We start from the raw sequence: 17,437 nt of genomic DNA on the forward strand, positions 1-17,437 counted from the left end.
AGAGAGCAGAACTCTGAATGTTACTGATTGTGATGATTATTACTCAAACATATATCCATATTTGTATGTGTGTGCACAGAAGGTGTCACAGTGTCAGTAGTGTCAGTGGTATTAATGGAATTAATGGTATCAGTAATGGTATCAGTGGTATTAATGGTATTGGTAGTTTTAGTGGCATTAGTGGTATTAGTAGTTTTAGTGGTATTGGTAGTTTTACTGGCATTAGTGGTATTGGTCGTTTTAATGGTATTGGTAGTTTTACTGGCATTAGTGGTATTGGTAGTTTTAGTGGTATTGGTAGTTTTACTGGCATTAGTGGTATTGGTAGTTTTAGTGGTATTAGTAGTTTTACTGGCATTAGTGGTATTGGTAGTTTTACTGGCATTAGTGGTATTGGTAGTTTTAATGGTATTGGTAGTTTTACTGGCATTAGTGGTATTGGTAGTTTTACTGGCATTAGTGGTATTGGTAGTTTTAATGGTATTGGTAGTTTTACTGGCATTAGTGGTATTGGTAGTTTTAGTGGTATTAGTAGTTTTACTGGCATTAGTGGTATTGGTAGTTTTACTGGCATTAGTGGTATTGGTAGTTTTAGTGGTATTGGTGGTATTAGTAGTTTTACTGGCATTAGTGGTATTGGTAGTTTTACTGGCATTAATGGTATTGGTAGTTTTAGTGGTATTGGTGGTATTAGTAGTTTTAGTGGTATTAGTTTTACTGGCATTAGTGGTATTGGTAGTTTTAATGGTATTAGTAGTTTTACTGGCATTAGTGGTATTGGTAGTTTTAGTGGTATTAGTAGTTTTACTGGCATTAGTGGTATTGGTAGTTTTAGTGGTATTAGTAGTTTTACTGGCATTAGTGGTATTGGTAGTTTTACTGGCATTAGTGGTATTGGTAGTTTTAGTGGTATTGGTGGTATTAGTAGTTTTAGTGGTATTAGTAGTTTTAGTGGCATTAGTGGTATTGGTAGTTTTACTGGCATTAGTGGTATTAGTAGTTTTAATGGTTTCAGTGGTATTAGTAGTTTTACTGGCATTAGTGGTATTGGTAGTTTTACTGGTATTAGTAGTTTTAGTGGTACTAGTACTTTTACTGGCATTAGTGGTATTGATAGTTTTACTGGCATTCGTGGTATTAGTAGTTTTAGTGGTATTAGTAGTTTTAGTGGTATTGGTAGTTTTAGTGGCAGTAGTGGTATTAGTAGTTTTAGTGGTATTAGTGGTATTGGTAGTTTTAGTGTTATTAGTAGTTTTAGTGGCATTAGTGGTATTAGTAGTTTTAGTGTTATTAGTAGTTTTAGTGGCATTAGTGGTATTAGTAGTTTTAGTGGTATTAATAGTTTTAGTGGCATTAGTGGTATTGGTAGTTTTAGTGGTATTAGTAGTTTTACTGGCATTAGTGGTATTGGTAGTTTTAGTGGTATTAGTAGTTTTACTGGCATTAGTGGTATTGGTAGTTTTAGTGGCATTAGTGGTATTAGTAGTTTTAGTGGTATTAGTAGTTTTACTGGCATTAGTGGTATTGGTAGTTTTAGTGGTATTAGTGGTATTGGTAGTTTTACTGGCATTAGTGGTATTGGTAGTTTTACTGGCATTCGTGGTATTAATAGTTTTAGTGGCATTAGTGGTATTAGTAGTTTTAGTGGTATTAGAAGTTTTACTGGCATTAGTGGTATTGGTAGTTTTAGTGGTATTAGTGGTATTGGTAGTTTTACTGGCATTAGTGGTATTGGTAGTTTTACTGGCTTCAGTGGTATTGGTAGTTTTACTGGCTTCAGTGGTATTGGTAGTTTTAGTGGCTTCAGTGGTATTAGTAGTTTTAGTGGTATTAGTACTTTTACTGGCATTAGTGGTATTGGTAGTTTTAGTGGCTTCAGTGGTATTGGTAGTTTTAGTGGCTTCAGTGGTATTAGTAGTTTTAGTGGTATTAGTACTTTTACTGGCATTAGTGGTATTGGTAGTTTTACTGGCATTCGTGGTATTAGTAGTTTTAGTGGTATTGGTAGTTTTAGTGGTATTGGTGGTATTAGTAGTTTTAATGGCTTCAGTGGTATTAGTAGTTTTAGTGGTATTAGTACTTTTACTGGCATTAGTGGTATTGGTAGTTTTACTGGCATTCGTGGTATTAGTAGTTTTAGTGGTATTGGTAGTTTTAGTGGCATTAGTGGTATTAGTAGTTTTAATGGTTTCAGTGGTATTAGTAGTTTTAGTGGCATTAGTGGTATTGGTAGTTTTAGTGGCATTAGTGGTATTGGTAGTTTTACTGGCATTAGTGGTATTGGTAGTTTTAGTGGCATTAGTGGTATTAGTAGTTTTGCTGGCATTAGTGGTATTAGTAGTTTTAGTGGCATTAGTGGTATTAGTAGTTTTAATGGTTTCAGTGGTATTAGTAGTTTTAGTGGTGTTAGTAGTTTTAGTGGTATTAGTAGTTTTGCTGGCATTAGTGGTATTAGTAGTTTTAGTGGCAGTAGTGGTATTAGTAGTTTTAGTGGCAGTAGTGGTATTAGTAGTTTTAGTGGCAGTAGTGGTATTAGTAGTTTTAGTGTTATTAGTAGTTTTAGTGGCATTAGTGGTATTAGTAGTTTTAATGGTTTCAGTGGTATTAGTAGTTTTAGTGGTATTAGTAGTTTTAATGGTTTCAGTGGTATTAGTAGTTTTAGTGGTATTAGTAGTTTTAATGGTTTCAGTGGTATTAGTGGTATTAGTAGTTTTAGTGGCATTAGTGGTATTGGTAGTTTTACTGGCATTAGTGGTATTAGTAGTTTTAGTGGCATTAGTGGTATTAGTAGTTTTGCTGGCATTAGTGGTATTAGTAGTTTTAGTGGCATTAGTGGTATTAGTAGTTTTAATGGTTTCAGTGGTATTAGTAGTTTTAGTGGTATTAGCAGTTTTAATGGTTTCAGTGGTATTAGTAGTTTTAGTGGTATTAGCAGTTTTAATGGTTTCAGTAGTTTTAATGGTTTCAGTGGTATTAGTAGTTTTAGTGGTATTAGTAGTTTTAATGGTGTCAGTTTATTAGTGGTATTAGTAGTTTTGATGGTTTCAGTGGTATTAGTGGTATTAGTGGTATTAGTAGTTTTAATGGTTTCAGTGGTATTAGTGGTATTAGTGGTATTAGTAGTTTTAATGGTTTCAGTGGTATTAGTGGTATTAGTACATGGTACAATATAAGGAGATTGCTAAATCTTGTTTAGTTTAGTTTAGAGTCACAGGCCCAATCTCTTGTGATCTCCCTGGACGCAGAGAAAGCCTTTGACAGAATTGAGTGGCCTCATTTACTGGGAGCTCTCTCTAAATTTAACCTAGGTGACAACTTTATTAAATGGACATCTCTTCTTTATGCTGCTACATATGCATCAGGTATCACTAATAGTATGAGGTCCCCTTCTTTCATAGTGCGGCGTGGCTGTAGACAGGGCTGTCCTGTTTCACCTTTGCTCTTTGCCCTTGCGATGGAGCCCTTGGCTGAAGCCTTGAGAAATGATCCATTAATGTCAGGTATAGAGATAGGTCCCATACATCATAAATTTCTTTATATTGACATTTTATTATATCTCAGCAATCCTGAGACCTCTGTGGCCAGAGCAGTTGAGATAATTAACTCCTTCATTCAGTTCTGAGGCTATAAAATTAACTACTCTAAATCTGACGGCCGGGCTCCACCGGCTGCAAACGTAACTGTGCATTCACACCAAAAGCGTCATGAGCATCATAAGCGGCCGGCAGCCATTCATTTTCAATGTACGCTTGCTACGAAGGGCGTCTGGAGCATCGGCGGCAGCGAGCAGCGCGATGCCAGCGACCAGAGCGTCACTGTTAAGTTGAAAGAAGCTCAACTTTATGCAAATGAGCAGCGATGCCGCCGAAATAGTAGCGAGCAGCAGCCAATTACAGACTGTGGATATTCTCAAGGCGGGACAGTGAAAGAAAAAGAAAGAGAAGACGAAAATGGAGGAGAAGTTGATTGTGGCGGTCTCTGGTTTCCCAGAGCTATATGATGTGTCTCTGTTTATTTACAGAGACATCCAGAAGAAGTCAGATGCCTGGAGAAGGGTATCTGAAATTGTTGGTTTGTCTGGTAAGTAAAATAGGCTTGTGTCGATCCTACGAGTCATCCTGTGCACAGCTGATCAGCCCCGCCCCTTGGCAGCCTTCTGCAAGCCCTGCCAGAGCTGCCAGGCAGTGCGATGCCAGTGACCTGAGCGACCACTGGCGCTCATGACGCTGTTGGTGTGAATGCACAGTAAGCGTCACGTCAGCGTAGCGTCGTGGCGTATTCATTTGGGCTCCACTGACGGCGTACGGAAGCGACACGTAGAGAAGCCAGCGGGGTTGTTTACCGTTTGCTGAGCCGAGAGGCTGCATGTAGGCTGCATGAAATAAAAAGTTAAAGCATTTTCCACCTCCAACAACAAGCAGGTAGCAAACTCCACACACCTCGCATCAGTACTTTCCCACCCCTCGGATCGGCTTCATTGCCTGCGTAGACCTATTGACTTTTTTATTTTTTTTTTTTTTTATGCAGGGTTCCATAGAATACAATAAACAGTTTCAACTGTATTAAAATACATAGTTTAAACGGTAGGATCACGGATAAACATGGGTAAATGCATGAAAAAAATCATCACATATCGCCTCTGATAATGGTTTATTCATTTAAAAACACATTGTGCTTGTTTAGCACACTATTTCATGTAGTTTTTATCTGCTGGAGGGTCGCGTAGGGGAGCGTAGCACGACAAAAGTAGAAGAGCCGCGTAAAATAGAGAGTTGTCGCGCCGCTCCCGTTGCCGGTGGAGCTGCTGTAATTGATTAACAGGGGGGCGAGCTGCTACGGGACTTGTGCTGCAGACGTGTCGCACTGCTGATGTGCCCAGTGGAGCCCGGCCGTGAGGCAATGCCATTGACCCCTGAACTATCCGGGCCCCCTACTTGTTCTGCCCCTTTTCACTGGTCACCGTCTGGATTCGTGTTCACACCAGACCTGTTTTTTTTTTTTTTTTTCCGCTAGCAACGATTTTACATACAAAGTCAATGCAAACGGGCGATTGAGTGTATATTTGCCCGGGAGAAAAATCGCTCGGGCTCCGAGCGACAGCGACAGAGCGATTTTTCGCTCGTCACTTGAGATGAGAAATCTCATCTGAAGCGGTATTTCGCTGGGTCCTGTCGCTTGCAGCTCAACGCTGATTGGCTGCCGGAATCCCGGAATCCCGGGGGGATGTTTGACTGTCATGACATGTCAGCTTCATTAAAAGTATAGCTGCAAATTAAAAGCAACAATAGATGTAAAAACACACAGAGTCAATACATCTGTGATCAGTCCCCTAATTTAATTTTAACAATTTTTCCAATCATCTCCAATTTCTCGTTTTATTTTATGGAAGTGATCAATGTAAGTGCACTTGTCCTAGAGCCGCCACGACGGTTTTTATAATGCAAATAACTCTATTTAGATAAAAACTACAAGCTTCACTTCCTATGACTTTTACTAAAAATGTGTCTTGTATGTTTTCTGAAGCCTTTAAGGTACAAAAATTAAACACATTAGACTTCTGAGCATTTATACCGCCGACCGAAATTATACATTTTGATACAAACAGGTAGGCTATATACATATTGCAAAACTGTGTAAAAGTACACCAAAGCATACATTTTAGTTTCCAAATATTTATTTGAAAACGAAACCATTCATATTGTCAGTAAAAAAACATTTTGTTAATAATAAAAAACGAATGTAATCTCAACAGTGACCGCGCCAGCCGGTGGGACTGCTGCGCTTGGAGGGGCGCTGTAATCCTGGCGGTCCCAGTGTAAAGCACCATGGACAGCGCCAATGCATCTATCGCTGTAGCTCAGAGGCTCTGATGCCTGAGTCAGAGCACATGAGCGGAGTTGGAGCTGGAGTTGCCTCAGCCATAGGTTATTGGCAGGAAGAAAAACGGCTGCTGACAAAACTGTCACTGTCAACTGCCTCCAAGCGCCGCAACAATCTGCCAGACCATCATATTCACTGTTTATGCTGCCCGTGTGCTCAGAAGCACACAATGAATGCATTTTTGAGTAATTTCCGAGAAGTTATGATAAAATAAAAAAAAAGTATTACAGACTATAGAATAGGACTGACAACCTCTCCAGTGTCTCATGTCAATTAATTAACAATATTTGTCGGCTTTTTATAATGCCTTTGTTTTTGCTGCTGCTGCACTGTGTCCCCAGTTGAAAGTGGTGATTAACCGAAATAATTAGTGGAAACTTTTTTTTTATTGATACTCCACCTCTCTGACATACTAACAACACACACACACACACACTGAACACGCGACTGAATGAATGAATGAACATTGGAAGCGGTTCAGCCTCAGTCCCGCCGGCTGGCGCGGCCACTGTTGAGATTACATTCGTCTTTTATTATTAACAAAATGTTTTTTTATTGACCGTATGAATGGTTTCGTTTTCAAATAAATATTTGGAAACTAAAATGTATGCTTTGGTGTGCTTTTACACAGTTTTGCAATATGTATACCTGTATGTATCAAAATGTATAATTTTCAGCCGCTGCCGCGGTCGGAGGTATAAATGTTCAGATGCATTGTCTCTGTGTGTTTTTACATCTATTGTTGCTTTTAATTTGCAGCTATACTTTTAATGAAGCTGACATGTCATGAAAAACAAACCATTCAATTTTTTCTATATTTTTTCTCTACTATACTGGGGAAGATGGGGCCCATGCCCTTTGGAGGGGCTTGACTGGTTTGGCATGGTCTGAAAAAACTGGGCACAGTCATTCTTAGTAGGTTATGATTTAGTCACTATATTTGATGACTCCCGATGCTACATTTTGTATCTGCCTTCTGTCTGTTTGACGCTGTGTAGGTGTTTTTGTGTTAGTCAGTTTTTGTTTCTTTTTTTTCACTTTTCTTTTTCCCTCTCTTTATTATTATTATTATGATTATTGTTATTATCATTCATTCAGCCACTTATTTACTTATTTATTTATTTATTTTTTATTTATTTTATTATTATTATTATTATTATTATTATTATTTCCATGCAGTGATTTGTATGTCTTTTGTTGTCCTGATGTTTCTGTCTTGTTAACTTTAAAATTAATATAATTAGTGTAAAAAAGAAAAAACAAAAAAAGTACATGGTGTACTGCAGTACCTTGCCAGTAGTGCAGGTCGTACTGCATCTTTCCTCCACGAGTCTCGGTGCTGTGGAGAATCAGGTAGGCGTCTCCAGTGTAGAACCCTCCAATCAGACTCTCAGGAACAGGAACCAGATCCATGTTCTCCACCCGCCACACCTGAAGCCCCGCCTTCTTACCCGCACGGTCGAACTCTGGATGGTACACCATGATGTCACCTACAGTAGGCAAAGCCAAACAACACCTGAACAACATGATATCATATGAAGTGGGCGGAGCCAAACAACATCTGAACACCATAGTGTCATCTGCAGTGGGCGGAGCCAAACAACATCTGAACACCATGGTGTCACCTGCAGTGGGCGGAGCCACACAGCATCTGAACACCATGGTGTCACCTGCAGTGGGCGGAGCCACACAACATCTGAACACCATGGTGTCACCTGCAGTGAGGAAGGATCCTCGACTTTGAGACACACCCACAGTCTCTGAAGTACAGTTCCCAGATTTTTACTGATTGTACTTATCCACCTTATTTTTCACAGAAACACGGAGGCAAAACAGAACGCAGCCAGCTTCCGTTTTTTTGTGCGACACTTCCTGTCCAGCACTCTTACCACTGTGTAAATGGGAATCGCCTTGTTGTTTACCTTGCTGAGTTTAGCTATATATATGTATATATCACATTTTTCACGTCACTATATCACCGTTTAGACTAATCTGATGTTTGTAAAGTCTATAAACACAATGACTGAACAAACATTAGTATTTTCTCTGTGTGTAATTAATAACATGGTTATCGTAGATTAGCTGGGCTAACCGTTAGCTGTTAGCCGTTAGCCGTTAGCCATGTCTGTAATAACTCACTAAACTCACAAAGTGGTCCGTGAAAAAAATATTTTCTCCAGCGGATGTCTTAGTTACAACATGATTGAGCTAACTGGAGTAGTTTCATGTCGTATCCGACAACGGGAGGCTTTTAACGGATGACGATCCTGATGTTAGCTTTGCTGCTGGTGTTAACGTTAGCTGTCCCTGTCAGCTGCAGCCACTGATGCTTTCTAGACATCGTGATTTCCCAAAACTGAATAAATACCACACATAGCAACACAAAACCAACCAACAAAGGGGTTTTTTTGGGGAGTTTTTCCTGATCAGCTGTGAGGGTCATAAGGACAGAGGGATGTCATATGCTGTAAAGCCCTGTGAGGCAAATTGTGATTTGTGATATTGGGCTTTATAAATAAAATTGATTGATTGATTGATTGAAAACTGCTTTGCTAGCTCAATCATGTTGTAACGGCTGGATGGTTGATGCGTACATGCTGATTCAGGTGCTATCAGAGCCGATCCGCGCATCACTATGGCTTAATGATCAACTCAGTCAATTAAAACAACCCGTCCTGTGTTAGGAGTGTATGTCGCTGACAGAAAGAAAGAAAGAAAAGGGAAAAAAAGATAGAAAAGCAGCGTACACCTCACATATTTATTTCTCACAGTTGCGCACACGTGTGGCTGGCATGCAGAAGCACCGTCTGTGTGTCTGTGTGTCGAGGGTGTGAGCCGCAGCTTCAGCTGCTCAGGTAGAGAGGCTGTGTAGCCCGCTGTGTTTTTTCACTGATTCGGTTCTGCAGGTTCTCTGCTGGTACACTGGAGACGGGGATCAAGCAGTTTGTCTCACTCGGGATAGATTGTGCTTTTTTGGTTCATAGTTTATGATTGACGTGCGATTTATTCGCGTTTAGAGGGAATAAATTTCCGTTATAACGGAAACGTGGGCACAGTTATCTAACGTTATACAAAATACACAGACTAACTAACTAACTAACTAACTAACTAACTAACTAAGTGATTGACTAACATAAATAACTGAAAATTGAAAAAAACATAGCTTGCACCGTTAGCTCCGGTAAGGGAAAGCATGAGGGAAAGCGGCTGACCGGAAGTCACGCACAAAAAAACGGAAGTTGATCACTATTTACTTCCGTGTTTGAAAATAAGGTGGATATTTTATTTTCTGTTTTAAACAGCAGCTGTGAACACGACAGCGTGTCCGACACACCTAAGTTTCTGTTTAAATAAACGTTTTGTTGCATTGTGTCCGGGCTCAACACAGCTCATGATGTCACCGCCAATGGGCGGAGCCACACAACGCCTGAACACCATGATGTCATCCGTTTGATAGTGAGTTAAACCTTAATGAAAACTTTTAAAGTCCTCTTCATCTTTTTCTAATTTATTTAATGATGTGACTTTTTAAGTAAAATGACTTCTTAAAAAGTCGTTGATTTAAAAAGTTTATTTACATTAATCGCTGACTCTTTAAATTAAATGATAACATCTGAGTAGTCATTGATGACCAGTGTGTCTGATCGACATGTTGCAGTCTGCAGAGCAGGAACTCGTAAAACTTTTCAGCTGTTGTTTTCGTCTCAGGTTTGTTTGTTAAAGACTAAAATAAACAAACATTAGTTCAGACAAGAAAAAGTGAAAAGTTTCTGTGAGTTTAGTTCTGAGTTCAGCTGTCACAGCCTCTGTGGAAAAAACCAGCACAAACTGCAGCTGAGAGAAACAGGAAGTGACTCACCCAGAGAGACAGACAGGCAGAGACACAGACAGACAGACAGACAGACAGAAGGTTTAAACAGAGCTTCTGGGGCCATATTCACAAAGCCTCCTCGCTCTGAGTCGCTCTGAGAACTTTTCTAAATCACTCCTGAGCTCAGACTCCTTACTGACAGTCAGGAGCTCTGTGAGAGAGTTCTCAGGATGTCGGTGAAGATTCTCAGTCATCCAGGTCATGGTAATCATAAGTGCTGTGTTGTAGGCAACTGGACTCATCCAAGAATCTCCTTCAGTTCTAAATGACTGGTACGAAGTTGCAGGCTATGAACCCTGTGTGGGTGGGAACCCTTACAGAGTTGTAGGGGTCATGTGAGCTCTTAGTTTCAGAGTCAGTACTCTGCAACTTGGTCCCAGTCATTTGGAACTGAAGGAGCTTCTTGGATGAGAGGCGAAACGTCCTCAAGAAACGCAAGCAAGTCCAGTTGCCTACGATACAGCACATACGAGTTCTCAGGATGTTTGTGAATACGACCCCAGGTGTGTTAATTTGCTGCAGCTCTCAGGTAGAAAATCATGAGTTTTTCAGACCAGAAACTTTGAGCAAAAATGAACACATGAATGAATTCATCAGCTGTCTGTCTGTCTGTGAGCACAGAGTCAGTCTGAAGAAGAAAACCTGACATTTGGTTTCAGACAATGAACGGATGAATGACAGAATAAATGAGCAGCAGCAGGTGAAGGAGTGAAGTTTAAACTCACCGTTCGTGATCAGCTGGACACAAACTGCTGCAGAGACTCAGCTCACCTGAAACACTGACAAAGGAGGGAGGGGCTGCAGGTAACTCTACCTGTCCAACACATCATCATCAGTGTGTGTGTGTGTGTGTGTGTGTGTGTGTGTGTGTGAGAGAGAGAGACCCAGCGAGCCTGAAACTGTTCAGCTCTGACGACTGCTGAATAAATCAGCAGCACATACACACCATCTGTGTGTCACATATATGTTCTGTGTGTGTGTGTGTTCATACACAGCAGCAGCAACAGCAGCAGGATGACAGGGTGAACACCTCCTCTCTGTTTGTTCACATTTAAATATATGACACCATGAACACTTCACTTCCTGTTCTTCCCAAAGTCTCTCTTTGTGTCACACCTGGAAACTTTGCATTTTAGGAATGCAAAGGAACGTCCCGCCCCCCTCTGCCTCTGATTGGCTCGTACTCGTTGCCTTGGTCGATGGGATTGGTGAGGGTGAGGGTGAGCACAAGTGAGATTAGTCAGCGTGAGGGTAGGAATGTCAGGGTGAGCCAATCAGAGGCAGAGTAGGGTGGGACGTTCCTTTGCTGTCCCAGGATTCCCACCTGAGCTGCAGCTCACAGAACCTGTCAGTCTGACCTCAGGGAATGAAAACACACAGTCAGATAAAATGACATGATTTCCTCACCTGAGGTCTCATGTCTCAACACTGCGTACACACAGAACGAGTCCTGACGGAAGGATATGCCCCCTCACACTCTAATGTTGTGATATATAAAAACAGACTTGAAACTCTGACCCGTGCTGACAGACATGTAGGAGACGTTAAACTGGTGACACAGGCGGTGAGGAGCGGCCTCATGGTGGAAAGTGACACATCATTTTTGGTGCACAGTCTGGGTCCTACACACAGTTTGATAAATGAGACTTCTGATGTGTTGTTAAATGTTTCATCATAAACTCAGAAGAAACACTTCAAACATGTTTCACGTTAACAGCTCTCACGTCTCATCATGTTGTTTTATTGACTTGTACGACATCTATTGCACGTCTGTCCGTCCTGGAAGAGGGATCCCTCCTCAGTTGCTCTTCCTGAGGTTTCTACCGTTTTTTCCCCGTTAAAGGGTTTTTTTGGGGAGTTTTTCCTGATCCGCTGTGAGGGTCATAAGGACAGAGGGATGTCGTATGCTGTAAAGCCCTGTGAGGCAAATTGTGATTTGTGATATTGGGCTTTATAATCAGAATCAGAATCAGAATCAGAAATACTTTATTGATCCCCGAGGGGAAATTATTTATGTTACAGGTGCTCCTTGCAAGAGAGGAAAGATACAAGAAAATATAAGAAATTTAAACAACAGTATTTACAAATATATAGTTAAATAAACAGGAATTATTAACAAACATAAACGTAAATAAATATATATATATGTATATATATATTGTAAACTGAACAAGATTATTTACACAAACAGAATATATACAGTCAGGGTGAATGGGGTTATTGCACAAGTTAAATTAAGTTATTGCAGTGTGTGAAAGTGTCAGGGCCACTCAGAGGGAGGAGTTGTACAGTTTGATGGCCACAGGCAGGAATGATTTCCTGTGGCGCTCAGTGGTACATCTTGGTGGTATGAGTCTCCCACTGAAAGTACTCTTGTGCCTGACCAGCACATGGTGGAGTGGGTGTGAGACATTGTCCAAGACAGTTCGTAGCTTAGACAGCATCCTCCTCTCTGACACCACCATCAGAGAGTCACACTCCGTTCCCACAACGTCACTGGCCTTGCGGATCAGTTTGTTGAGTCTGTTGGCGTCCGCCACCCTCAGCCTGCTGCCCCAGCACACAACAGCATAGAGGATAGCACTGGCCACCACAGACTCATAGAAAATCCTCAGCATAGTCCGGCAGATGTTGAAGGACCTGAGTCGCCTCAGAAAATAGAGACGGCTCTGGCCCTTCCTGTAGAGAGCGTTAGTGTTCTTAACCCAGTCCAGTTTACTGTCAATGTGTACCCCCAGGTACTTATAGTCCTCCACAATGTCCACACTGACCCCTTGGATGGAAACAGGGGTCACCGGTGTCTTGGTCCTCCTCAGATCCACAGCCAGTTCCTTTGTCTTTGCCACGTTGAGCTGCAGATGGTTCTGCTCACACCATGTGACAAAGTTATCCACAACAGCCCTGTACTCATCCTCATCACCCTTGGTGATACATCCAACTATAGCAGAGTCATCAGAAAACTTCTGAAGATGGCAGGTCTCAGTGCAATAGCTGAAGTCCGTGGTGTAGAGGGTGAAGAGGAAGGGAGAGAGGACAGTCCCCTGTGGGGCCCCGGTATTGCTGACCACTCTGTCTGACACACAGCGTTGCAAGCGCACATACTGTGGTCTGCCAGTCAAGTAGTCTACAATCCAGGACACCAGGGGGGCATCCACCTGCATTGCTGTCAGCTTGTCACCCAGTAGAGCTGGACGGATGGTGTTGAATGCACTAGAGAAGTCAAAAAACATGACCCTCACAGTGCTTGCCGGCTTGTCCAGGTGGGCGTAAACGCAGTTTGGATAAGCCGGCAAGCACTGTATAAATAAATAAAATTGATTGAATTGATTGATTGACTTCAGAAATTCATGAATGTGCAGGCTGGTCCACAGCAGCACAGTGGGGAAGTGCTCTGCTCTGTTGCCTCACAGTAACAGGGTCGGGGGTTTGAACCTGTTTTCATTAGGCCCGTTTCCACCGCAGGAACTTCGGGGTAATTTTACGGGGCCGGGGCCGTTGGTGCGTGTCTCCACCGCAGGAACGACCCCCGAAGGACAGAGTTCCGGAACTGTTATGGGGGCTAAACAAGTCCCTGCCTCGGGGTAGGTACTCAGAACGGCCCCGAAAGACTCCTGGCTGGGGCTTGGGGATTACTTGGTGCTGATTGGATATACTCAAGGAGGGATGTGATGTGAACAGAAAGCAACAAAATAGCCGGCATTTTTTAAACTCAGCAGACGAGGGTTAGCTCGTTCATATAGCTTCCGCCGCCATGTAAAAAAAACTCACTAAATGGCCCGTGAAAAAAATATTTTTTCCAGCGGATATCTTAGTTACAACATGATTGAGCTAGCAAAGCAGTTTTGTGTTGCTATGTGTGGTATTTATTCAGTTTTGGGAAATCACGATGTCTAGAAAGCATCAGCTGACAGGGACAGCTAACAGCAGCAAAACTAACATCAATAATCAATCAATCAAACTTTATTTATATAGCGCCTTTCATACATAAAAAATGCAATTAATATGTGTTTAATGTGTGTTGTGAGTTTAATGTGTGTTTAATGTGTGTTAAATGTGTGTTGTGAGTTTAATGTGTATTTAATGTGAGTTTAATGTGTGTTGTGAGTTTAATGTGTATTTAATGTGAGTTTAATGTGTGTTGTGAGTTTAATGTGTATTTAATGTGTGTTGTGAGTTTAATGTGTATTTAATGTGTGTTGTGTGTTTCATGTGTGTTTTATGTGTGTTTAATGTGTGTTAAATGTGTGTTGTGTGTGGAATGTGTGTTGTGAGTTTAATGTGTGTGTAATGTGTGTTGTGAGTTTAATGTGTGTGTAATGTGTGTTGTGTGTGTAATGGGTGTTGTGAGTGTTGTGTTGTATCTGTGTGTCTTTGTCTGTGTCTCCGTGTCTCTGTGTGTCTGTGTGTCTCTGTGTGTCTGTGTGTGTCTCTGTGTGTCTCTGCGTCTCTGTGTGTCTCTGTGTGTCTGTGTGTCTCTGTGTGTCTGTGTGTCTCTGTGTGTCTCTGTGTGTGTCTCTGTGTCTCTGTGTCTCTGTGTGTCTCTGTGTCTCTGTGTCTGTGTCTGTGTGTCTCTGTGTGTCTCTGTGTGTCTGTGTGTCTCTGTGTGTCTGTGTGTGTCTCTGTGTGTCTCTGCGTCTCTGTGTGTCTGTGTGTGTCTCTGTGTGTCTCTGTGTGTCTCTGTGTGTCTGTGTGTCTCTGTGTGTCTGTGTGTGTCTCTGTGTGTCTCTGCGTCTCTGTGTGTCTGTGTGTGTCTGTGTGTCTCTGTGTCTGTGTGTCTGTGTGTCTTTGTCTGTGTCTTTGTCTGTGTCTCTGTGTGTCTGTGTGTCTCTGTGTCTGTGTGTCTGTGTGTGTCTGTGTCTCTGTGTGTCTGTGTGTCTGTGTGTGTCTCTGTGTGTCTCTGTGTGTGTCTCTGTGTCTCTGTGTGTCTCTGTGTGTCTCTGTGTCTGTGTGTCTGTGTGTCTTTGTCTGTGTCTTTGTCTGTGTCTCTGTGTCTGTGTGTCTGTGTGTCTCTGTGTCTGTGTGTCTGTGTGTGTCTGTGTCTCTGTGTGTCTCTGTGTGTCTCTGTGTGTCTGTCTGTGTCTCTGTGTGTCTCTGTGTGTCTCTGTGTGTGTCTCTGTGTCTCTGTGTGTCTCTGTGTGTCTCTGTGTGTCTCTGTGTGTCTGTCTGTGTCTCTGTGTGTCTCTGTGTGTCTCTGTGTGTGTCTGTGTCTCTGTGTGTCTCTGTGTGTCTCTGTGTGTCTCTGTGTGTCTCTGTGTGTGTCTCTGTGTCTCTGTGTGTCTCTGTGTGTCTCTGTGTCTCTGTCTTTGTCTGTGTCTCTGTGTGTCTCTGTGTGTCTCTGTGTGTGTCTCTGTGTCTCTGTGTGTCTCTGTGTCTGTGTGTCTGTGTGTCTTTGTCTGTGTCTTTGTCTGTGTCTCTGTGTATCTGTGTGTCTTTGTCTGTGTCTCTGTGTGTCTGTGTGTGTCTGTGTCTCTGTGTGTCTCTGTGTGTCTCTGTGTGTCTGTCTGTGTCTCTGTGTGTCTCTGTGTGTCTCTGTGTGTGTCTCTGTGTCTCTGTGTGTCTGTCTTTGTCTGTGTCTCTGTGTGTCTCTGTGTGTCTCTGTGTGTGTCTCTGTGTCTCTGTGTGTCTCTGTGTGTCTCTGTGTCTCTGTCTTTGTCTGTGTCTCTGTGTGTCTCTGTGTGTGTCTCTGTGTCTCTGTGTGTCTCTGTGTGTCTCTGTGTCTGTGTGTCTGTGTGTCTTTGTCTGTGTCTTTGTCTGTGTCTCTGTGTATCTGTGTGTCTTTGTCTGTGTCTCTGTGTGTCTCTGTGTGTCTCTGTGTGTCTCTGCGTCTCTGTGTGTCTCTGTGTGTCTGTGTGTCTCTGTGTCTCTGTGTCTGTGTTTCTGTGTGTCTCTGTGTGTGTCTTTGTCTGTGTCTCTGTGTGTCTCTGTGTGTCTCTGTGTGTGTCTCTGTGTCTCTGTGTGTCTCTGTGTGTCTCTATGTCTCTGTCTTTGTCTGTGTCTCTGTGTGTCTCTGTGTGTCTCTGTGTGTGTCTCTGTGTGTCTCTGTGTGTCTCTGTGTGTGTCTGTGTGTGTCTCTGTGTGTGTCTCTGTGTGTCTCTGTGTCTCTGTGTGTCTCTGTGTGTCTGTGTGTCTTTGTCTGTGTCTTTGTCTGTGTCTCTGTGTGTCTCTGTGTGTGTCTCTGTGTCTCTGTGTGTCTCTGTGTGTCTCTGTGTGTGTCTCTGTGTGTCTCTGTGTGTGTCTCTGTGTGTCTCTGTGTGTCTCTGTGTGTGTCTCTGTGTGTCTCTGTGTGTGTCTCTGTGTGTCTCTGTGTGTCTCTGTGTGTGTCTCTGTGTGTCTCTGTGTGTGTCTCTGTGTGTCTCTGTGTCTCTGTGTGTCTCTGTGTGTCTGTGTGTCTTTGTCTGTGTCTTTGTCTGTGTCTCTGTGTGTCTCTGTGTGTGTCTCTGTGTCTCTGTGTGTCTCTGTGTGTCTCTGTGTCTGTGTATCTGTGTGTCTTTGTCTGTGTCTCTGTGTGTCTCTGTGTGTCTCTGTGTGTCTCTGCGTCTCTGTGTGTCTCTGTGTGTCTGTGTGTCTCTGTGTGTCTCTGTGTGTCTCTGTGTCTCTGTGTCTGTGTGTCTGTGTGTCTCTGTGTGTCTCTGTGTGTCTCTGTGTCTGTGTGTCTCTGTGTGTCTGTGTGTCTCTCTGTGTCTCTGTGTGTCTCTGTGTGTCTGTGTGTCTCTGTGTGTCTCTGTGTGTCTCTGTGTGTGTCTGTGTCTCTGTGTGTCTGTGTCTCTGTGTCTCTGTGTGTCTCTGTGTCTCTGTGTGTCTCTGTGTGTGTCTGTGTCTCTGTATGTGTGTCTCTGTGTCTCTGTGTGTCTCTGTGTATCTGTGTCTCTGTGTGTCTCTGTGTGTCTCTGTGTCTCTGTGTGTCTCTGTGTCTCTGTGTCTCTGTGTGTCTCTGTGTCTGTGTGTGTCTGTGTGTCTCTGTGTCTCTGTGTCTCTGTGTGTCTCTGTGTCTCTGTGTCTCTGTGTGTCTCTGTCTGTGTCTCTGTGTGTGTCTGTGTCTCTGTATGTGTGTCTCTGTGTCTCTGTGTCTCTGTGTGTCTCTGTGTATCTGTGTCTCTGTGTGTATCTGTGTGTCTCTGTGTCTCTGTGTGTCTCTGTGTCTCTGTGTGTGTCTGTGTCTCTGTATGTGTGTCTCTGTGTCTCTGTGTCTCTGTGTGTCTCTGTGTATCTGTGTCTCTGTGTGTATCTGTGTGTCTCTGTGTCTCTGTGTGTCTCTGTGTCTCTGTGTGTCTCTGTGTATCTGTGTCTGTGTGTGTCTGTGTGTCTCTGTGTCTCTGTGTGTCTCTGTGTGTGTCTGTGTCTCTGTGTCTCTGTGTGTCTCTGTCTGTGTCTCTGTGTGTGTCTGTGTCTCTGTGTGTGTCTCTGTCTGTGTCTCTGTGTGTCTCTGTGTCTCTGTGTGTCTCTGTGTGTCTCTGTGTCTCTGTGTCTCTGTGTGTCTCTGTCTGTGTCTCTGTGTGTGTCTGTGTCTCTGTGTGTGTCTCTGTCTGTGTCTCTGTGTGTCTCTGTGTCTCTGTGTCTCTGTGTGTCTCTGTGTGTCTCTGTGTGTCTGTGTCTCTGTCTGTGTGTCTCTGTGTGTCTCTGTGTGTCTCTGTCTGTGTGTCTCTGTGTGTCTGTGTCTCTGTGTCTCTGTGTGTCTCTGTGTCTCTG

The 17,437-nt window shown here is 42.8% G+C and overlaps 1 protein-coding gene across 2 annotated transcripts in view; it reads right to left on the bottom strand.

The window, feature by feature from the left end:
* Positions 1 to 10,826, bottom strand: part of LOC117252579 (gelsolin-like) — a 24,253-nt gene extending 13,427 nt beyond the window's left edge. The window contains exons 1-3 of one of the 2 annotated variants that reach the window (XM_078171110.1): positions 10,743 to 10,826; positions 10,477 to 10,530; positions 7,170 to 7,370 (exon numbers count right to left, since the gene is read on the bottom strand). In XM_078171110.1, the coding sequence (XP_078027236.1) occupies positions 7,170 to 7,362 (193 nt within the window). In that variant the 5' untranslated portion in view covers positions 7,363 to 7,370; positions 10,477 to 10,530; positions 10,743 to 10,826. Of the gene's footprint in view, positions 1 to 7,169; positions 7,371 to 10,476; positions 10,611 to 10,742 lie in introns of those variants that run through there. The other variant, XM_078171111.1, reaches the window with a different exon arrangement.
* Between the last annotated feature and the right edge of the window lie 6,611 nt (positions 10,827 to 17,437).

Source organism: Epinephelus lanceolatus, chromosome 9, assembly GCF_041903045.1.
Source record: "Epinephelus lanceolatus isolate andai-2023 chromosome 9, ASM4190304v1, whole genome shotgun sequence".
In the NCBI taxonomy this organism is placed as follows: Eukaryota; Metazoa; Chordata; class Actinopteri; order Perciformes; family Serranidae; genus Epinephelus; species Epinephelus lanceolatus.